This window comes from Polypterus senegalus, chromosome 11 (assembly GCF_016835505.1).
Source record: "Polypterus senegalus isolate Bchr_013 chromosome 11, ASM1683550v1, whole genome shotgun sequence".
Taxonomy (NCBI): domain Eukaryota; kingdom Metazoa; phylum Chordata; class Cladistia; order Polypteriformes; family Polypteridae; genus Polypterus; species Polypterus senegalus.
The window spans coordinates 152,391,017-152,414,580 of record NC_053164.1 but is presented as its reverse complement, the minus strand read 5'-3'; the positions used below and the strand labels follow the sequence as shown (position 1 = coordinate 152,414,580).

The 23,564-nt window shown below is 39.4% G+C and overlaps 1 protein-coding gene across 12 annotated transcripts in view; it reads left to right on the top strand.

Moving 5' to 3' along the window:
* The first annotated feature begins 252 nt into the window (after positions 1-252).
* dnm1l (dynamin 1-like) overlaps positions 253-23,564 on the top strand; it is a 200,844-nt gene continuing 177,532 nt past the window's right edge. For 4 of the 12 annotated variants that reach the window (XM_039769940.1, XM_039769934.1, XM_039769939.1 and 1 more), the window contains exon 1: positions 385-733. In XM_039769940.1, the coding sequence (XP_039625874.1) occupies positions 632-733 (102 nt within the window). In that variant the 5' untranslated portion in view covers positions 385-631. The other 8 variants (XM_039769937.1, XM_039769930.1, XM_039769938.1 and 5 more) reach the window with 5 other exon arrangements.

Here is a 23,564-nt window from a genome sequence, read left to right as displayed (position 1 = left end):
GAAAATCAAGATGAAAATAGTGTTAACAAAAAAAAATACATTATTCCTATATAAGTGCTTGGTACATTTTAATATATATTTTTTTAGCAAACTTAGTCTTCTAATTTCTATATTGTTCCCTAAACACAGAACTTGGGAAATATCAGTTCACTTAATTAGCCCACGATTCCAATTAAAAACAGAATCTGGTTGGAACAAAAACCTGCAGCCACAGGGGTTTACCAGGACCGAGTTTGGGAAACACTGACCTAATATAGGTCTATGCCTTTGAGTACCTTTGGTACTACATTTCCCAGTATGCCAAGCAAGTAATTCCCCGAGGGAAGCTTTGAGGAGGTGGCGACTGTTCAACTCTAAGTGTATTCTCTTACTATGCGGTATTGCTACATGCTGCGGAATAACCCCTTTAGACAGTTAATATGCTTATGTGCAATATTCAAAAAATAATCACTATTGCTCCCTTGTTGAATGTTATTTTTGCACACTGTTGATGCGGAGACAGGAAGTAGTTCTTTTGCATGCGCTTTCTCCGCGCAGCGGTTAGTGGGATGGTGGCTGTGTACTAGACATTTGAGTGACATTCAGACGCTGTATTGTCTTTCCTATTTAGTTTCACCTTGTCAGACGAAAAATGGAAGCTCTGATTCCTGTGATAAATAAGCTTCAGGATGTGTTTAACACGGTTGGAGCAGACATTATTCAGCTGCCGCAGATTGCTGTTGTTGGAACCCAGGTACGCGTTTGTATGTATTATTTTAATATTAAGGTGAACCTGTGTTAGGGGAAAGTTTGGTATTCTTTAGCATTTTCAAATCACGATATTGTTATTCAGCTAGTTTTTTGTAAGCTTGTATTTTTGATCAATTTTCTAAGTGTTTTATAATTATTTTCAGTATTTATAGTGTACATTTTATATGTTAATGGGTGTTTTAGTATTGTCATATGTATTTGGAATAATATGCGTTTATATCCTTAAGTAACGAATGTAAGTTGAATATTCTCGATTCTGAGTATCCGCATTATTTGCTCCTTCCAGGTGTGGAAGGTGTGGCAAGCCTTTAATGCGGCAAAACCAAAACTAAAACTGAAAGCTGTGCAGTTCTACTGAACTGAAGCAATCAAAGTGTATGGCGTCAGCAATGACGAACGATCTGAGCAAGCTCGAGAGGAGGTCACTTTCAGTCTACTCAATTAAAGTTAGAAAGGAAATATTCTCATGACATTTCACGTGATGTTTTAGTGCATTATTAAGAGTAATTCATCTATGATAGTGTACTCGCCAAATATCAATTAATTTATTTTATGTAAGTGTACCAGTTTCCTTCACCTGCTGTATTTTATCTATAAACGCACTTACGTAATTATTTAAATTACCAATAGTTACTAATCGTAAAAAATATAAAAATATTTAATTGCAAAATAATTTAGACTGTTTATTTTTATGTGATTACACATGTTCATATATTATTATAATTTGTATTTTTATTGCAAACTCACTTCTCAAAAAATACAAACTATAATTTGAAAATGTACTGCTTGCATTGGTAGTTAATGCACTGTCTTATTCAGGCTGTTTTTATTGTTTCTTCATGAACGTGTGATTTTTACAGTTATAGTTCAGATTGGAATAAGATGTGCAAGTATCATTTTACAAGGAATATGCATTTGAAAACTTTAAATTGTCAGTCTCTGGATATATTTGCAGGAAATGTTTTATGCAGTAATGTTTATATTTCCATCCCTCCAACAAGTCAGCCAGCTAAGCTGCTGACTCAGTTAGAAACCACTGAATATGGATATCAGAAGTTGTAATAATTAAACCACGGTATTCCATATTAAATCAAGGGTATATTGTTACAATTCCTTAATATACCTTAACAATTTAATATGTATGTGTGTGTGTATATGTGTGTATATATGTATATGTGTATGTGTATGTATATATATATATATATATATATATATATATATATATATATATATATATATATATATATATATATATATATATATATATATATATATATATATATATATATATATATATATATTCAGTGCGTAATTGATGTTTTAAGGGCAAATATGCATATATTTTCACATCACATTTGTCTGCTTGACAGTATGTAATTATTTTACCCCTGTATTTGATGAATGTTAGAGGGATGTGTAATGATTTTACACATGATCCCTGGAGAAGGTGCCATTCATATGTTGACGGGGAAAAAGCTGTTATGATTTCTCCTTGAAATTCTTTGTTTATTTCTTAGAATATTAAAGCACAAAGTGGTACTTCAGAAAAATAATGCTTATGTACATATTAGTGAAAAGCGGATAAAATGGCAAGCAGTTCTTTTAATCTAAAAGCGTTTTATCTTTCTTTGAGGTTTGCAACTTATAATAATATTAATCAAATGCATGTTTCTTGGGCTATTGCAAAATATTGAACATTGTCTTCAGAGCTCTGATCATAATTTTGTGCTTATAATTTAAAAAGGTTTCAAATATTGATTATTTACAGTATTGATTGTATCATGTTCTTTTCTAACATTTCAGATATGTTAGTATGCCAGTTCAGAGTTCAATAAACCTATGAGTGAGTGCGAGTTTAGTCATGTAATGGACTGGCACTCAGCCCAGGATTTGCTCCTACCTTAAGAGTGATGCTTTTGGGGTTAGATTGGTGAATCATAATAACTGTCTTAAGCATGTTAATTAAATGTACAAATAATTGAATCTTTTTTGATGAGTTGTTACAGGGTGATGTGTGGATTCATGAAAATAATTTTTTGCTTTTGGGAAATACAGCAAATAAGATGGTCATGTTGTAAATGAGTATCCAAGTGATGTTGTAAACGGAGTGGTAATATGAGCCCTTAAAGGATAAATTTGTTATTTTTCTTTTCAAATTTATTTCTTCACAATTATGTTTTTATTAATTTGCTACATGAAATTGTGTTCCAAAGTGAAAAAAATAAATAGCCTATTTATGTTTGTAATTGATAAAAAGATGCTGGCCTTTATAACTCTTTTCTTACCTTGAAAAAAATCTGTGAGGGAAAGTGTACCCAGTTTTTAGTCAGATTTCTATTCAGTATTTTTTAAACTGCTGAATGGCCTCATGTTAGCACACTGAAAATTGAGTGGTACAATCCCCTCGGCCAGTTTCAAAGCCGAATCATTCAACAAAATCAGTGGATTAAAAAAATAGCAATAAATTATTTAGAGTTAAAAATGTTTCAAATGTAACTACAGTTAGGTCCATAAATATTTGGACAGGGACAGCTTTTTTCTAATTTTGGTTCTGTACATTACCACAATGAATTTTAAAATGAAACAACTTGGGCGCTGTTGAAGTGCAGACTTTTAGTTTTAATTCAGCGGGTTGAACAAAAAGATTGCATAAAAATGTGAGGGAACTAAAGTATTTTTTTAACACAATCCCTTTATTTCAGGGCTCAAAAGTAATTGGACAAATTAAATAACTGGAAATAAAATGTTCATTTCTAATACTTGGATGAAAGCCCTTTGCTGGCAATGACAGCCTGAAGTCTTGAACTCATGGACATCACCAGATGCTGGGTTTCCTCCTTTTTAATGCTCTGCCAGGCCTTTACTGCAGTGGCTTTCAGTTGCTGTTTGTTTGTGGGCCTTTCTGTCCGAAGTTTAGTCTTCAACAAGTGAAATGCACACTCAATTGGGTTAAAATAAGGTGACTGACTTGGCCATTCAAGAATTTTCCACTTCTTTGCTTTAATAAACTCCTGAGTTGCTTCGGCTATATGTTTTGGGTCATTGTCCATCTGTATCATGAAACACCACCCAATCAATTTGACTGCATTTAGCTGGATTTGAGCAGACAGTATGTCTCTGAACACCTCAGAATTCATTCGGCTGCTTCTGTCCTGTGTCACATCATCAATAAACACTAGTGTCCCAGTGCCACTGGCAGCCATGCACGCCCAAGCCATCACACTGCCTCCACCGTGTTTTACAGATGATGTGGTATGCTTTGGATAATGAGCTGTTCCACGCTTCTCCATACTTTTTTCTTGCCATCATTCTGGTAGAGGTTGATCTTGGTTTCATCTGTCCAAAGAATGTTTTTCCAGAACTGTGCTGGCTTTTTTAGATGTTCTTTAGCAAAGTCCAATCTAGCCTTTCTATTCTTGAGGCTTATGAGTGGCTTGCACCTTGCAGTGCACCCTCTGTATTTACTTTCATGCAGTCTTCTCTTTATGGTAGACTTGGATATCGATACGCCTACCCCTGGAGAGTGTTGTTCACTTGGTTGGCTGTTGTGAAGGGGTTTCTCTTCACCATGGAAATGATTCTGCGATCATCCACCACTGTTGTCTTCCGTGGATTTCCAGGTCTTTTTGTGTTGCTGAGTTCACCAGTGCTTGCTTTCTGTCTCAGGATGTACCAAACTGTAGATTTTGCCACTTGTAATATTGTAGCAATTTCTCAGATAGGTTTTTTTCTGTTTTTGCAGCTTAAAGATGGCTTCTTTCACCTGCATGGAGAGCTCCTTTGACCACATGTTGTCTGTTCACAGCAAAATCTTCCACATGCAAGCACTACACCTCAAATCAACTCCAGGCCTTTTATCTGCTTAATTGATAATGACATAACAACGGACTTGCCAACACCTGCCCATGAAATAGCCTTTGAGACAATTTTCCAATTACTTCTGAGTCGTTGAAATGAAGGGATTGTGTTAAGCATTTTTTTAAGTTGGATCACATTTTTATGCAATCGTTTTGTTCAACCCACTGAATTAAAGCTGAAAGTCTGCAGTTCAACTGCATCTGAGTTGTTTCATTTAAAATTCATTGTGTTAATGTACAGAACCAAAATTAGAAAAAAGTTGTCTCTGTCCAAATATTTATGGACCTAACTGTATAACCATGTAATAAGCAAGTTCAATGAATAAGCTATGTATGTATGATTTTTTTTTTTTTAATGTGTTTAACTACTTGTATATAGTGGAGAGAGAGAGAGAGGTTGGGAGCAACTGCCTGGATTGGGACCCAAGTGCAGCGGGTGACACCTCAGCACCACACTGGAACAGTGTGAGGTTTTTTAACGGTGGCTAGAGTGCCAATCCTGCCACCAGTCCCCAAGTTTTCCCTGTAAATTGGAAGACCTGCTTGCAGGGATAGATACAGATTGACATCATACCCAGGCAGAAGCAATTGCAGGTAAGGGCCTTGCTCAAGGGCCCAGTGGAGTAGAGTCACTTTTGGTGTTTACGGGATTCGAACCGGCAACCTTCTGATTGCCAGAGTAGAGCCCTAGCCTCAGAGCCACCATAGTAGTGAAGGAAGGAACAAATCGAAAACAAAAAATATCCATGAGGATAACTTGGAGCAGTTCTGATCAAATGCAACATGTCAATGTCTCTTAAATACAGGTAAAATTCCGTTACAGCGAACTCCCAGGGGCCTAAAAAATATTTTGTTGTAATGAGATTCTCTATTTGTCACTATAGTTCTTTCTTTAACTTGCGTCCAGGCGTTTGCAATCATTTCAATAGCTTCTTTTGCGTTAATTTTAATCTCCTTCTGCCTACAAGTTATGCTGACAAAAACTTTTCTCTGCATTTCCTTGCGATAATACACTTTCAGCGTGCGAATGATGCCCAAATCCAATGGCTCAAGCACTGCTGTGCAATTGGGTGTTAGGAATTCAACACGAACATTATCTAAATGTAGAAGCATGTTGTGGGCAGCACAGTTATCAATCAGCAGCCTAATCATCCTTTTTCATATTGTAAGGTTTCTGAACTCTTTTGAGACCCCCCACCCAACGGGAACGACACGCTGAAGTGCGTCCTAAAGCACGATTGCTGCATCTGTGAAAGATTGTTTGTTGCCGGGGCAGGGCAACATCGGGCTCATATCTCTGCAGTGAAGTGACACGGAAGCAAATCATAAAAGATCGGGGTCACGCTATAAGTCCCTATATTGCACCCCAAAACACGAGGCTTAGTCTCAGTACTTAAGCAAAACCAGCTTTATTTAGCTTGAAACAGGAATGGCACACTTATTTATTGTAGTGTGATCTGCCACTCTGCTATACACAGACACAGCAGTCATGCATGGTCGTGGCCAGATCAGTGACGAAGTAAACTTGTTATCTGTATTTACAATGTTCCTTGCATCACCCACCGATATCTTTTCTGTTTGCTTTGGCAGAGAGATGCAGCATAGCTTTGAGCCTAATGTTGCCCTGGCAACAGATAAACAGTCTTCCATAGACACGGAGATCAGACTTTGGGACGCTCTTCGACATGCTGTCAAGTTGGGGGAGGTCCCAAGAGAGTTTACAAACCTCACATTTTCTTGAATGAGTGTCTCATTAATAGGAATGTTTCTTGGACGAGCATCACTGAACCACATAAAAACTGCTTTTTCGACGTCTTCAAATGCAGCAGTTCAAATAACTTCTTTTTTTGCTCGGTCTTTCAAGAAAAATAACAGTGTTGATGGCAAAATTCCGAATTCACTGACAATGTCTTTTTTTTCTTTTTGCCGCAATCGAGAGCTGCAAAAATGTAAAGTTTTTTTTTTTTCTAATATGAACTGTTATCGTTTTTTTGTGTCTGCCATTTCTATAGGAGGGTGACAATGTGTTACATTCCAATGGATGTTTTTCAAATGTTGACAAGCAATAAGCAAACGGTATCGCTGAAAACCGCAGGAAACAAAAAGGCAAAAAAAAAAAAACAGTACGAGGAAAGTTTGCACTTCATTGTAATGAAAGCGTCTGCTGAATGTACTTCGTAGTAATGAGATTTCTATAGACTCGCGTCATATGGGGAAGCTGTCGGGATCATAAAAATACTTTGTTGTAATGAAAATTTAGTTGTAAAGATATTCGTTGTAATTGAATTTTACCTGTATATCATGTCTAGATCATATTGTACCAGCCCTGGGTGTAGACCTGAGAGGGATACTTTCTCCAGGAAGCCACGGATTGCAGAGGGAGTGGCGATGCCTGGAGAAAATTAGCTATACAGTATAGGCAACTCATGAACAGTGTCTGAGTGAAGGGTTGCAGATACAGCATTGGTAAAAGCACTTTGTTATGCATCGCCCTCCTTCTGGGGACTATTAGCCTGTGTGTGTGGCCACCAGTGAACCTCGGAGAGACTGTGGCCTTGGGTTGGCTCACAGAACAAAAGATAGTGAGGCTGTTGGGTTTTCTCTGACCCCAGGTAAGCAGAGTGAGGTAGATAGTGAGTCACCTATAAAGGTGCCTGCAGAGAATGAATTTGCATATTTAAATAGAAAGCATTTCCACTGTGCTATTGTGCTGCTCTATAGTCCACTGAAAGTGTGTCGCATTTTGCAAGCATGTAGTGTGCTGCATAATGTAGCACAGAATCATGGCTTTCCTGTATATGAAGAGATGCAGCACGATTAATCTAACCCTGATCCACCAAATGATCAGCCAAAGCGTTACAACTTTGTTTGAATGTAATTCCCAGAAAGTAAAAGCAGATAGTCAAATGCAGCATTTATTTTTTAACTAATTCATTTGATTTGTGGTCAGTATCACGTAGCACAACCCTTATATTCCTTAGTTCATTGGCCACATCTCTTATAGCATCCACTATTGCATTTGTTGCCCAATGGTTTCCATGGCAGAGGTGTATATACAACCAACATCTGAAGATATACTGGGCACAGCAGCACCATCACTGCACGGATTTGCATTCTTGGCACGGTGGTCAGCTTTTGTAATATTGTCTGAAACGGAATAAGCAGATGGTAGTCTGCTTCTTGCTTTTTCACATTGACTTGGATATCTGACCACTTTTATTTTGAGCACTGTGTGACTAGAGAATCAATTCCGGGACGGGTTTATCCATTCCCGGGAATTCGGGAATCCCGCATGTCATTCCTGGGAATCCCGGGTGCCCAGGGAAGACGCAGTGCACGGGCATCTCACATGCGAACGGTTTTAGAACGACCAACACTTATTTTTTTAATTAAACTACTGCAATATGTTGACACCAATAAAAGACTAACCTTATCTACAAGCAGTTCTTGCTGTCATATAAGTACATGTATCTAGTTAGTTGTGGTAATAGGAGCGTGGAAAGTACAACGTGTCCAGCGTGTGGTCGTCCAGGCGAGAATGCACATTCGTGCAGAGTAAGCCAGCCGCTAAGAAAGCACGCTTTGCCTCTACTGAAGTAGACGGCACAGTCATCAGATACTGATGCACTTGTTCTAAACAATGCCTGTGCTTACCGTTACTCTGAAACGCCCCAATTTCAGCTTTTACTGATGCATCCAGTTTCTTGTCATCATTCTGTGATGGCAAGTTTCTTGCCACAGATAATGCGGATGCAACAGACTGACGCATTGTAAATTCAAGTTGCTGTTCAAAGCTGTTGTCTGACAGATGTCAATGAAGTCTGCCCCGTCCTGGCATTTGTGAGCTGCAGAGTGCGGACTCCTCCCAGTCCACTGAGCCGGGAGACTGACTGCTGCTGGTCTGTTGTTGACTGAATTAATGAGCAACACACTACACCGTGGGCCTCAAAACTGTGCCACTTAATTATTTTCAACTATAACTCTGTTATTTCTTGTTCGATTTTTACACTTCTACACAATATATATGCAAGCTTGGCCATTCCCGGTTTCCCGGGAATAACAACAGTTTCATTTTCGCATTGGATGTGTGACTTTCTGAACTTGAACTTTCGCATGTCTCCACCATGCTGTATTACTCGATTAGCTTCCTTTTGTTGCTTATACCTCTGCTGAAGCCAACAAATAATGTGTTTTTTTCCTTGCCTCCACTTTACATTTGCTGAATTTCTTCATTTTTCCATGTGCTTTTGCCATTGTCTTTTTCACAAAACATTGAATGAAGGGGCTATTTATATTGATTTGCATATTCAAATATGCAAAATTCTGGGAGGGACTGGGGTGGTGCTTTAAGCGCATGCACATGCATTAAAAATATGATACATTTGGATTTATAAAGGGGAAGTGTGTGGAACCTGGACTATGCACAATTTTATGCATATGGATTTATTTGTGCGTACTCGCATTTCCAGTTTTCCTGTATGCCATAGTTTAGTGTGAATTCTACGCATGACCTTGTACATGAGGCCCATTGTGTTTATTTTTTTTTTATACAGTTTAAAACATTTTTTGTAGCCAGTTAAATGCTTAGCACTTTAAGCAAGGAGTATGCAATTATTTTTTTTATGCTCTGCTATTTATTCAGGGGCAAGTGGGTCAACTGGCTCTTTCCTCTCTCCCTCGATTTTTAAACCTTCGCTGCAGTCTGCTGCCGTAGTGCATTACTTTTATCACGTGTAATTTTAAAATTATTTTCAGCACTTGTATTATAACTTTTTAGTATTCAATTGCATAAACTCTGCCACTACTCCTCAGTGTGTTGATATACTTACAGCTTTGTTTTAGAGTAGTGCTGGGAGGTATACCAGTTCATACAGAAAACCGTTTTTTATTTTTGTTATGATATGGATTTTTCTTATACTGCAACACCGGTTTAAATGGCCTAAATAACAAACGTTCGGAACGTGGCACAGTGGGAAACTGTTTAAGGTAGGACCTTTTTCACTGCTACACCACTAAACGTGCATGCAACAGAGTACATGCGTTAGTGGAGGTATTGAGCGGTGAAAATGGACAGAGAACATTCTGAAACTGAAGCTGTAGCAGACGATAAAGTTGAACACGATGACACAAAAGAACCTTTGCTGAAAAAAGGAGCCGTGTCTGTTGGCTGGAGATACTTTGGTTTTAAAAGGTTGGATGTTGACCAAACAACTATATACTGCAAATGCTGTTGAGCTAAAGTTGTCACCGGAGATGGCAACACAAGCAATTTGCTGTACCACCTTAGCCGCAAACATGCTTTGGAGTACCATGAATGTATGGAACTAAGATTGGCACCAAATCCTCAGGTAAAACTGAAAAAGCTAGAGGACACTTGAGTCAGATGTCACTTGCAGACGTGTTTGCTAGAGGTATTGCCTACGACAAAAAAAGCAAGTGGTGGATCAAGATAACCAATGCCGTTACAATCCATATAGCTAATGTGTCAGTGGACAAAGTTTGTTAACATTAACAGAAAGTATAGTTGGTTTACAAAAATATTTACTATTTATTCCATTTCTAAGACATGTTCAGTGCAATACAACTTTTGACAAGCAACTTTGGATATTTTACTAAGTCTAAATGCCCCTTTGGATGGATGAAAATGTTGTCACATTAATAGTTTGTTTGACTGCAACTGTCATGCAATCTGATTCCTTCTCTTCATTAGTGCCACCCCCTTGAAAACCAGTATTAATACTTGTGTGCACATTAAAATGTTTTTTTGTAAAATTTACAATTCTCATGACAGTGGAACAGGTTATTAGACAGTCTACTGCAGTAATTGCAGTGGAAAATGTGGTTAACATCCACTCATGCATGGGGAAGAAATACTGTTGAATACTGTGAAACCGGTATAATTTTGAAAAATACCGTGATATAGAATTTTGGTCATGCCTCCCAGCACTATTTTAGAGCATATACTGTATTTAGCACATCAGGGTTCATTTGCAGTCCAACAAATGCACGCAATGGCCTCAGAGAAGAGCATGTTGACATGTAAGTCTTGCTTGCAAAGCTTTAAAGTGTGTTAGGGCAGTGGTCCCCAACTCCGGTTCTGGAGTACCTCAGTGGCTGCAGGTTTTCATTTTAACCCTTTTCTTATCTAGTAACCTGTTTTTAACTTCTTTTGAATTAATTTTAACTGACTTGCTTTTTTCAGATTTGTTCCCCTGAATTTCTTCATCATTCCTCTGAATTGATTAGAGAACCTTACTCTTACCTTTACAAGACTGCAGTACTTGAAGTACTTGTATTTAATGACCAAAATGTCTGTTTTAGGCCATAAGGTGAACCTAGAAAAAGTGGCTAGAAATCACTTTTCGTTCCCACGTCTGGGCACTACTTTTTTTAATGAATTTCTGGATAGACAACAGTCTTATGGATTCTATGTTGAAAGTTCTCCACAAAAAATACTGCAGTTTTTTGTCAGGATGCAAAAATGTGTATAATTAGGAATTTACAAAAAACGAAAATCTCATGCTGCTAGTTTGGCCTGTAACTTTATTAATACGCATTAAATCAACACAAAATATATGTCAAATCCAAATTTATACATGTAGCTACATATCTGAGACAAGTATTGGTGCATTAATCAACTCAATTTTGAAGGAAGACCATGAAATAATGCAATTTTTTTTTATAACGCACTTCAACTTCACAGATTGGCACCAAATAAAACTGAAGAACAAATTGAAACTTAAACATTTTTGTTATGTTTTATTCATCAAAATGTTCAGTAGGCACTTAGGAATCACACAAAATTAAAGATAAAAACAGTTTTTGGTCCAAGTTGGCTAAAATGACTTGAAATGCTGGACTGCTGCACTAATTTTTCAATAACGACAAATATTAAACATTTTACAGCAGCTTCATTAAAGCTCAAATCCAACTAACCTGTGACACAGATCACCTTTACTCATCACTACTATCCTTATCACTATCATCAGAACCATCTTCACATGTAGCTCTTTCCTCTGTTTCCTGGAAAACATTTTTGCAATTGAGACAGCGGCATAAATCTGTACAGGACAGATTTGCAGACATACAGGAACATCTTCCAGTCTCACATTTGCCTTGCTTGCAACTGCAGTGGACAACCTGCAACACACTATCATGGGCTGGATTTCTAGTCATCCACGTCACTGTTAACTCCCCATCCTCGAAGTGCCATCCACTGCCAACAGGTGAAGGGGCACACATTTTACCTTTAAGAGAATGTCTCATTATGGCTGCTTGGTAGTTTGCCCTTTTGCAGTGTTGGTACAAAGCATCACTTGTCGGAGGCATGGATCATTCTGGCAAAGCTGATGATGCCATGCAGAATGCTTTGTATCGTGTATCGTTCAGACTTTTAGCACATGATTGGCCATATAGGTGACAGACATATTTGCAAAGCACTTCAAAGGTAGACTGGTCCAAATTAAAACTGCTACCAAGATTTCTAAATGCAGTCAGGTATTCCTCTTTCTCGCAAGCAACAGAAAATGACTTTTTTTTCCCCTTGCCATAAAAGGCACTTGTAGAGTCACAGCCTGAGAAGGTATGGATCCCAATAAGTGCCAAACATACACTGTTGCCGAGAGCTGATGACACCTTACATGAGTCAGTGATCCTCGTTTTGTTGCCAACCCCAGTGAAAAAATACAATCTGCATGGTAAATCTGGCTGCAGACTTAATGCAATCACTACCACATCAGTATCAGGGCTCTTGATGACTACAGTTTGGTGTTCCTGTGCAGCATGTTTTGCATGAAAAAACAACCTGGTGTCACATTCCTCATGATCACATGTCAGATTTTCAACAGCACTGACAGTTTGTAAACCCTCTGTTACAGCCATGCAGTGACACAGGTCTCCATGTGTTATGTATAAATGTAAGTCCTTACCTAAAATGGTAAGATCAGCGTCTCGCCACATTACATAGAGGAATTCTGCCAGTGCTTCTTTGTTTGTCCCATCCGACAGAAACTTCTTCCATTGTGTTGGTGTCTTTTGATCCCGTCCATAAATTTTTACCTGTTGTGTGCCACCAACAGCTCTGCGTGATCGTTCTACATTTTTAATACTAATTTCTGGATACTTGTCTATCACAAAATTGTTTCTGTACCTGATGCATGAGGTATTCTGTCTACCAGCTTATCTGCAGAAAGTGTCTCAACAAAAACTAATTCACTGATGTTGCGCTTGTTGGGAGAGTGAAACACCAGCTGGGGGAAATCACGGGACAGCCTCCTCTTCAATTTATCCTGCCTGAAATACAATAAATTATGATCACAATCACAAAATATAAATCTCACACACAAAAAACATTGTCAACTTATTATGATAAAATAGGATTATGTGAATATTATTATTTATTAATTTTTTCTGAGAAAAAAAGTTTGCATAAATGTTTATTCCAAATCTGCAAAATAAACTTATGGTATTTAAATTACCTGTAGTTTGAAGCATCAAGATCTTCATGGCTTTTTACAAGATTTAAAACATTCTTCTTAGCCGTGTCATTGTCATCACCTCTTGGTTTACAATTATTCGATGGCGGATGATTCTCTCAGAGAAGATCTTATAGCTGACATCATAGGTTGGCTCATTTCTATTAAAAGCATCAAATATTTTATGTTCTGTAACTATTACACTGGCTTCTATATTTGGAATGCATATATTGTGTGCATGTACAAACTAAAAGCAACTGACAAACCAATTGAGTTTTTTTTTATTCTTCTGAAAGAAAATACTTACAATAAATTATTTTAAATATTCTTTTGCCCTCACAAATGACCAGACATTTTATTATGCTGAATTATTGTAACAAGCGGTCCATGTAGATTAATGATTAATTTCTTTTCAAATTAGCAATCATTCAAATCAATTATGAATTATTTTAAAACGCAATATAACAACTTACTGTTCTTCCGAGGTCTGTGTATTTGTTCCAGTAGACTTTGTCAAGAACCTGGTGTGCTGTCTGTAACAGGACTTAGCATATGGCATATAACTTTAAGTTCAAACGTGTGCTTTATACCTGCCGACAGCGTCTCCGCTTGTGAAAGATTGTCCTTCTGGCGTTTGCCTGCCACAGTGATGTACTTGTCCGTTTTCTTGCAAATTATGCACAAAGCAGGAAGTACAGGACCCGAACAAGCTATCGGCAGTCCGGTACTGCTTCTCAAGTTTACTGTTTTGAGTAGAGAGCTGTTCTTATTGGAAATATTCAAAAATAAAAACATACATTTGATTTACGTCTGTAACAGCCACTGTAAATTTATAGTACTTGTCAAAGTTAGTGGGTTTTTTTTTTTCTTTCAGTTTTATTTTCTCACTCTTGTTCACGCTCCCACAACACCTCCCTGAAAACCCCCAATCTGATGCTGTTTTCAGATAAAGACATGTACTTGACTGGGAATAAATGTGATGAATTTATATAGCAAGAAACCGACTTCTGTAATATTCTGTCCTCTGTATCTTCTGGAGTTTGTTTGTTATACCATGTCATTATCAGCTGTAAATGTATGGTATTTCTAAAAGTTAGCTTTTTTTCAGTTTTATTCTCTCAGTCACGTTCTAACCCCCATTATGATCTGACTCTAACAGCGCCAATATAAATTCACACCCAATCTGACGCTGTTCATTTTCAAATAGTATTGCATTAGTGCGACGATGTTTTCTGATTGGTACTATTCAGGTCATAAAATGATTTCTTCAAAATGTCACACATTTGTCTCTTTCTTTTTTACCCGGTGCCGCGTTGACATCGTGCACCAGAAGGTGTGAGCTTATTCAGTACAAGAAGGAGCACGCAGGTGGCCGGTTGCTGTGTGCTATAACACACTTGACTTGGCGGCCATCATCACAAATGTACTGTGTAAGGCATGCATGGGGGCCACTGAGAAAAGAAGAGTGTTCATGGCTTACCTTGCAGAGGAGCTTCATAGTCGCTTCTTACAAGAAAATGCAATGGATAAAGCAAAAGAGGATGCAACAAGACCACCGCTTCCCTAGCCCCTTCCATATAATAGTAACAGAGCATAGAGGGAAGTGTGTACATTGCAACTGGTACACATGTCATAAATGCAGAAAGGACGGTCCTTGGGTGTGTGGGAACTGTTAACATTTGAATCTGATGATTGCCTATAGCGTGGAACTGACCTCTCTGTACTATTCTTTCTTCTGTTTGTCCTGGAGTACAAAAGAAACACCACCATACAGCAACATGTGCAGACTGCATGGGCAAGATCGGGGGAAAAAAAAAATCCAGATCAAAGAATGTCCAGTTCCATTGTCTCAAAACACCACTCACATCTACAGTTGTTCCCAGTTTCAGATAAAAAGTAACCGCCTGAGATCTGGAACGGGGGTAGATGTATCGTGAATGCTAACTTTTACAAGTTCTGTAAATTTACACTGGCTGTTATAGACACAAATCAAATGTATGTTTTTATTGTATAATACTAACAATAAGAGTAGCTCACTACTCAAAATGGTTAATTTGCGGGGGAGGTGGATTTAAAATCACGACCTCCAGATTATAAGTTGGCAGAGCTAACCGCAGCACCACGGAAGTGGTCGTATTGTACTTGCACCTTTTGTGAAAGTGTTTATTTGATATTTGGCTATCAGCCTTCACACATCATACAGTTCATGTCTACATTTTGTTATTTATTACAAAAACATGAAAAATGTTTCTGTTTTAACGATGTGTTTACACAGATTGTTGTAGACACAAAAAACACATCAAATTATTTCCCCTTACAATTCTGGGTAGTTCATTCTCAGATAATCAATCAAGGCAGGAACTGGGATAATTTTTTGCCTGTTCTTTGGGGGGGTAGTTGTTGTGGCATAGCAGGCTGCTTGCTGTTTGGGCTTATCGACACATTTAGAAGACAAAAGACGCTGACGGAGAGGTGCAAAGGGATTTAAGGTGGGCCGGATTTACGAGTTTTTTCGTTGTCTCTGGTAATTCTAGTGTTAAAGCAAAAACATCATTGAGACACACTGTATCCAACAGGGGGTGCACGCTGTCTGGGAATGGTCTTGTTAATGATTGCAGCATGGTATTAACCTCAGCCAAACATGCTAGTCCATATAAGGCTACAATGCCCTCCAAAGAAGGACACATGTTTGTGCTGACTTAACATACATAGAAAATAGCACATGGTTACAGCATCCCACAGTCTGATTGAATGGTTTCCATTTGTCCTAGTCCATCATTTTATCATACTGCTTGTATGGCAGTTCTCTTAGCCAGATTAACCACACAAGCTGACAATGTGTCTGTTAAAATCAGATTCTGTGAGATGTATTTGCACAGATCATAGTGACATATTAAACTCCTACCTACAGCCACCCAAATGAAGAGAAATGCGGCAGAGCATGTGAGGGCCAGAGTACACTGACCACCACTGCCCAGTGCCCTACTAGCCAGTGGTAAATCACTGGATGACATCAAAGCAAGGATAAAGTCTCAACTAGACATTCAGGACTGTAACATTGTTTGCCTCACGGAAACATGGCATACTCCAATGGAACCGGACTATGCAATTCAACCTGCTGAACCACTCTGTTTACCATATGGACAGAACAGAAGAGTCCAGAAAATCTAAAGGTGGACATGTGTGTCTGATGGTCAACAACAACTGGAGCTCATTATTATTAAAACTAGAATCACTGAAGCCTACGAAAAAACTTGTAATCCTGGGCCACCTTAAATTCTCTCACACCTCCTCATAAGAGTCTTTGGTTTTGCAAATGTCCCAATCAGCAGTGGCAGCAGACGGCCTGCTATCCCATCCCCCACCACTGCACCTATAGTTGTACACAAAGTTCTCCCAGCTCAAGTCTGTTTATCTGGATGTGAGGTGCCTTGAATTGTATAGGGTAAATAATATATTTGGATCACATACATTTCATATGTGTTCCGTGTTTACAACGATCTGTGTAAATGTTGGAGGACAGGAAATGCGAGGCAAGAAATGATTAACACATAACTAAAACAATTTTTTTTCATGTTCTACTAATTGTCAAAATGCTGACGTGAAGTGCATAATGTGTGATGACTGAAGTTCAGATATCAGATAAACACTTTCACAAAAGACGCAGAAATAACAAAACAAGTACAAAGTAAAAGAAATTAGGATAGGTCTGGTGACTGTGGTGAAAGTGGCTTCATGTTCCTTGACTTTGCAAAAGGTCAGGGGCTGCCAATCACTGGATCCTGGTTCCAGTGCCCAGAACCGCATCGTTGGGCTTGGTACTCCAATACTAGTGGTGTGGTGAAGGAGATTGATCACGTCCTCGTGGACAGACGCTGGAGGCTCTTGCAAAACTGCAGGGTGTACAGAAGTGCCCAGTTTGTGAATTCTGATCATAGACTTGTTGTTGCCACTCTTAGGATCCATCTTAGGTCCCGCAGGTTAACGCCTACTAGGAAAATTAGCCTGGACTTGGCCAGACTCCAAGACCAGGCTGTTTCTAATGAGTTTGCACGCAGCTTGTGTGAGGAACTTGCAGATTTGGGTGCGACTGCCGATCCTAATGTAATGTGGGAAACCTTCCATGACAATACACTGATGGTTGCTGAGGGTTGTCTTGGTGTTACTGGTGTTCTCAGAAGAATGTGTTTCTTCTCGCAGGGCCCCCTGGATATCATCGAGAGGAGTTGCAGCGCAATTCTCAATGGCAGCTCTGGTCTGTACCAGGAACTGAGAAGGATGGCTTCAAGGGTTCTGAGGGTAGATAAAGAGGCGTTTGTTAGACGAATCTGTGAGCAAGTGGCACACCATCTGTGGTCTAGCGACCCACGTCCTGCTTACAGAGGAATCGAAGCATTACACACATCCTAATCTGTTCCTTGGAGAGTTACAGTCAGGACGACTGATGGAACAGTCCTTACGGATGACACTGCAGTTGTGACCTGCCGGGCTGGCTACTTTGAGCAGTTGTTCAAAGCTGATCCTCTGGCTAGGACGTTCGATATGTCTGGGTCCACGGTTCTTGAGGCTGATCCTCCAATTTGCTGCGAACCACCCAATTTTCACTGAGATTGCACAGGTGGTGAACATTACTCAAAGTTATTGTCTGTTTTTACATGCATTTTTATTACTATTTAATTTAATATTGTTTTTTGTATCAGTATACTGCTGCTGGATTATGTGAATTTCCCCTTGGGATTAATAAAGTATCCATCTATCCATCCATCTATCCAGCTGAGGGTAGGAAAGGCTGCAGGGATCTGTGGTATCCGGGGTGAACTTCTCCAGGTTGGTGGTAAGGCTGTCCTCCTGGCATTGCAAGCAATCTTTGCTTCCATTTGGGAGACTGGCATCATCCCAACTGACTGGAAAACTGAACTTGTCATCCCTATCTGGAAAGGGAAGGGTGATCGCCTGGATTGCGGCAACTACGGGGGATAACACTGCTCTCTGTGCTAGGTAAAGTCCTTGTTAGTGTCATCCTCAAAAGGATCCGTGATCACTTGCTCACCTACCAACGACTGGAACAGTATGGTTTTACGCCTATGAAGTCTACCATCGACTGCATCCTGGCACTGAGGATTCTCATGGAGCGCAAACGTGAATATCGGCAGAGTTTCTTTTTGCAGCCTTTGTCGATTTTTGTAAAGCGTTCCACTCAGTTGATCGAGTGCCCAGCGGGATCCCCTAGAGGTTGCTGGATATCATGGCCGGCCTATACACTGGTACTGCGAATGCTGTGCAGATTGGAGGCAGAACCTCTGTGTTTTTTCCCAGTTGATTCTGGGATTCGTCAGTGGTGTGTTCTTGCTCCTACTCGTATGGACTGGGTGTTGGGCAAGGTTGTGTGGTCCAGCAGCTGTGGGGCATCTGTTGGTGAAGAAAGATTCACAGATCTTGAATTTGCTGATGATGCTGTGATCTTCATGGAGTCAACGGAGGCTCTGATTGGGGTGCTTGAGAGACTGAGCGAGGAGTCTTGAGTGTCTGGGCTTGAGAGTGTCCTGGATAAAAAACAAGATGCAGGCCTTTAATGACCTCTTGGGCACAGCCATCAGCAGTTTGTCTGTCTGCGGAGAAAGTGTCGACCTTTTTGAGAGGTTTACTTACCTTGGCAGTGACATTCATGTCTCTGGTGACTCTTTCTATGAAGTCCTGGTGCTCCCTGTCTTGCTACGTGGTTGTGAGACATGGATGCTATCCAGAGACCCGAGACGAAGACTGGGCTCCTTTGGTAACCGTGTCCCTCTGGAAAATCCTTGGGTACCGTTGGTTTGACTTTGTGTCGAATGAGTGGTTGCTCATGGAGTCCCCAATGAGGCACATTACCTGCATTGTGAGGGAGCGTCAGTTACTGCACTATGGCCATGTGGCGTGTTTCTCCGAGGGTGATCCAGCTCATAAGATCATCATTGCTGGGGACCTGAGTGGCTGGACTAGGCCAAGGGGTCGCCCATGTAACTTCTGGCTGTGGCAGATAGAGGGTCATTTCTAGAGGGTGGGACTGGACCGCGTGTCTGCCTGGGGGTTTGCCAACCCAGGATCCTGAGCTGTTTCGTCGTTTAGTGGGTGCGGCAACGCACTGTATACCAGTGCATACTCCTCAACTTGACTTCACTTGTATGACACACACATATTTACGTCTGCATGGCTGGTGCAGAGGTAACAACTGCTGTCTCCAAATCGAAAGGTTGCGGGTTTGATCCCGGGTCCTTCACGCAGACTATTGTTTTGAGTAGTGTGCGGCTGCTATTACCATTATGGAATAAAATCATACATTAGATTTATTTGAGTCTGTTACAGCAGGTATAAATTTATGGTAATTGCAAAAGTTAGCCTTTTGCTTTATTGTTCACTTTTGTTCTCTCAGTCACATTCACTGCAACCCCCCCCCCGATCTGACACTGTTAGTTTTCAAATAGAGACGTACTATAACAGAGGTGAACTTGGATGAGAGTTCTACATCTGGGAAATAGAACAGAAGCCCTCCCCATGAGAAATGTCCAGTCACACATAAGAAAAATGCAGCTGTACCAAACGTAAAAGTGAAAGATGGCACCCTTTGGATATAGCAACAGGTTGGGTGTCATCCTGCCATATTTATATGTTACTTATATAAAAGCCACACAGAATGTTGTTTACCTATATTTATTTACTTATCTTCCTAAAGCGTAATGTCACAAGTAGACTGCAGAGCTTCCTGAGTTTGATCAACATAGGCATGTTGACAAAGTACTTGTGCAGTGCCACGCATTATTCAGCAAAAGAGACCAAGTTGTCCCACGGAAGAAAGACTTTCTGAGACTAGGGTCATAAAGCTTATGGAGCTGTTTCTGGAGAAATGCAGAACCGTAACAACATTTGTATAAAGAGTGACAGGAGCTTCCACTTTCAGCTGAAGTCACTTCAGTACGTGATCAAAGCAGTGGTACTGAGAACGCAGACAGAGTTCTTCTTTTTGGGTGAATTGCTTGCATGTCGTTGAAGGACATGCGTGTGGCAGATTCACTGACAGGATGACGCCCAACCTCTTGTTGCATCCATACGGTGCCGTCTTTTGCCTTTGTGCCTGGTGCAGCTGCATTGTTCTTATGAGTGACTGTTTCTTACAGGGAGGGTTTCTGTTCTCTTTCTCTGATATAGAAACCTCATCTGAGTTCACCTCTGTTATAGCATGTCTTTATTTGAAAACTAACAGTGTCAGATCGGGGGGAGTATGAATGTGCCTGAGAGAATAAAAGTGGATGATGAAACGCTAACTTTTAAAAGTACCATAAATTTACACTGAAATTTACAGACTCAAATACATCAAATGGATACTTCACATCAGCATTTTGAGAAATAGTAGAACATGAAAAAAGTTTCTATTCTAGCTATGTGTTACACATCATTTACACAGGTCGTTGTAGACATGGAACACACATAAAATGTATGTGTTTCAAATAACGATATATTGTTCACCCTGTGCAATTCAAGGCACCTCGCATCCAGTTAAACAGTCTTGAGCTGGGAGAATTTTGTGTACTACTAAAGCTGCATCATTGGGGGCTGGGGCTGCTAATCGACACATTTGCAAAACAAAAGACGCTGATGAAGAGGTGCAAGGGAATTTAAAGTGGCCCGGGATTACATTTTTTTTTCGTAGGCTTCAGGGATTCTAGTGTTAAACTATTGAGGAAGACAAAATGCATTTATTTCAGCGGTGTACATTCCACCTCAATCGGACACAGACACTGCTCACTATAACCAATATATAATACTTAGTCTCCACCAGAATGGTATCCTAGAGCCTCAACAAGGCTAGTCTTGAAAAGATAATATCAAAGTTTTATCAGCACATTACATGTTCTGCAAGAGGGTATAGGAGACTTCTTGAGTCACATCTTGATTGCTTTGTTTCAAATCCATTACGGTGGTGTACAGAGCCAAACAAAATTGTCACTGTCCAAATACTTATGGACCTGACTGTAAATGTAGCCCGCACTATTCATTCATTAAACTTTCCTTAGAGTATGGCATCAAATGTAAATCAAATGTTGTTCTTATCAAAAAACAAAAACGCAGAAGATATTTTGTATATTGATGATTTGAATTGTGCATTGTCAGAATAGGATGTATAAAGAATGCAATAATGAAAGTGCTGGTACAAATATGTGTGACTGTTGCTTAGAAAAACTACCCAGTTATTGATTCCTTTAAACTGTCTGGGTTGCCAGATTTCAAAAAACACATGCAGTCCTCCTGGACACTACTAACTACTGTACAAGCCAGTATATTATTTTAAATTGTTTTTATAGAGAGTGCTTTTGAAATAATTAAATATACTGTGAATATGATTAAATATCTATACAGAACATATTTTATCCCTCCCTGTGAGTTCAAGTTCCCATTTCGTCCTTTAAAATCCTCCTGTGAGAACAAGAAGTACAAGTCAGACTCTATAGTCTGTAGCAATTGGGAGTAAAAATGGCATTAACTGTATCAACTTACTGCAAACTGGGTGAATTACCAATATATATAACTAGTATTTTTTTAATGGTTATATATGCTTTATAAAATGGCTAACACGGTACAACACCCTAGTACTACATGTGTAAAGTAAAAGACCAGAGAGCAGTAAGGCAGAAACCTTGTTTAGTTGTACAAAGGATTGCAGAAAAATAAAGTAAGGCAGTGCTGGCCCTCTAATAGTTGTCTGTTTAGCACAAATCAGTAGGAGACCTGACCTTAATAGAATCAGGGTCATGCATGAACACAGATTTCTGGTTGGATGTTGGTTTATATAGGAGTTGGGGTGGAAGGGGTAGAGCCACCAGGTGTGAGCTGGATAAGTTGCTTGAGTTTGTCTGTGAAATCTTTCTCTGTTCTAGAGAAAACAAAACAGGAGTTGTTAAAGAATATGTCTGATCATTACCTAAGCGTGTGACAATATACAATCATATGAAAAAGTTTGGGAACCCTTCTCAGCCTGCATAATAATTTACTCTACTTTCAACAAAAAGATAACAGTGGTATGTCTTTCATTTCCTAGGAACATCTGAGTGCTGGGGTGTTTTCTTGAGAAAAGATTTTTAGTGAAGCAGTATTTAGTTGTATGAAATTAAATCAAATGTGAAAAACTGGCTGTGTAAAAATTTGGGTCCCCTTGTAATTTTGCTGATTTGAATGCATGTAACTGCTCAATACTGATTACTTGCAACACCAAATTGGTTGGACTAGCTTGTTAAGCCTTGAACGTCATAGACAGGTGTGTCCAGTCATGAGAAAAGGTATATAAAGTGGTCAATTGTAAGTTGTACTTCCCTTTGACTCTCCTGTGAAGAGTGACAGCATGGGATCCTCAAAGAAATACTCAAAAGATCTGAAAACAAATATTGCTCAGTATCATGGTTTAGGGGAAGACTACAAAAGCTATCTCAGGTTTAAACTGTAAGTTTCAACTGTAAGGAATGTAGTTAGGAAATGGAAGGCCACATGCACAGTTCCTGTTAAACCCAGGTCTGGCAGGCCAAGAAAAATAAAGAAGCGGCATATGCGCAGGATGGTGAGAATGGTTACAGACAACCCACAGATCACCTCCAATGACCTGCAAGAACATCTTGCTGCAGATGGTGTATCTGTACATCGTTCTACAATTCAGGCAATTTGCTCAAAGAACATCTGTATGGCAGGGTGATGAGAAAAGCAGCCCTTTCTGCACTCACACCACAAACAGAGTCGCTTATTGTATACAAATGCTCATTTAGATAAGCCAGATTCATTTTGGAACAAAGTGCTTTGTACTGATGAGACTAAAATTGAGTTATTTGGTCATAACAAAAAGTGCTTTGCATGGCGAAAAAAGAGCACTGCATCCCAAGAAAAACACCTGCTACCTACTGTCAAATTTGGTGGAGGTTCCATCATACTGTGGGGCTGTGTGGCTAGTTCAGGGACTGGGGCCCTTGTTAAAGTCGAGGGTTTGATGAATTCAAACCAATATCAATAAATTCTTCAGGATAATGTTCACGCATCGGTTATGCAGGGGTTGGATATTCCAACAGGACAATGACCCAAAACACAGTTTGTAATCTACAAAGGCATTCATGCAGAGGGAGAAGTACAACGTTTTGGAATGGCCATCACAGTCCCCTAACTTGAATATCATCGAAAAACTATGGGATGATTTGAAGCAGGCTGTCCATGCTTGGCAGCCATCACATTTAACTGAACTCGAGAGATTTTATATGGAAGAATGGTCAAAAATACCTCCATCCAGAACCCAGATACTCGTCAAAGGCTATAGGTGGCGTCTACAGGCTGTTATATTTGCAAAAGGAGGCTCAACCAAATATTGATGTAATATCTCTGTTGGGGTGCCCAAATTTATGCACCTGTCTAATTTTGTTATGATGCATATTGCATATTTTCTGTTAATCCATTAAACTTAATATCACTGCTGAAA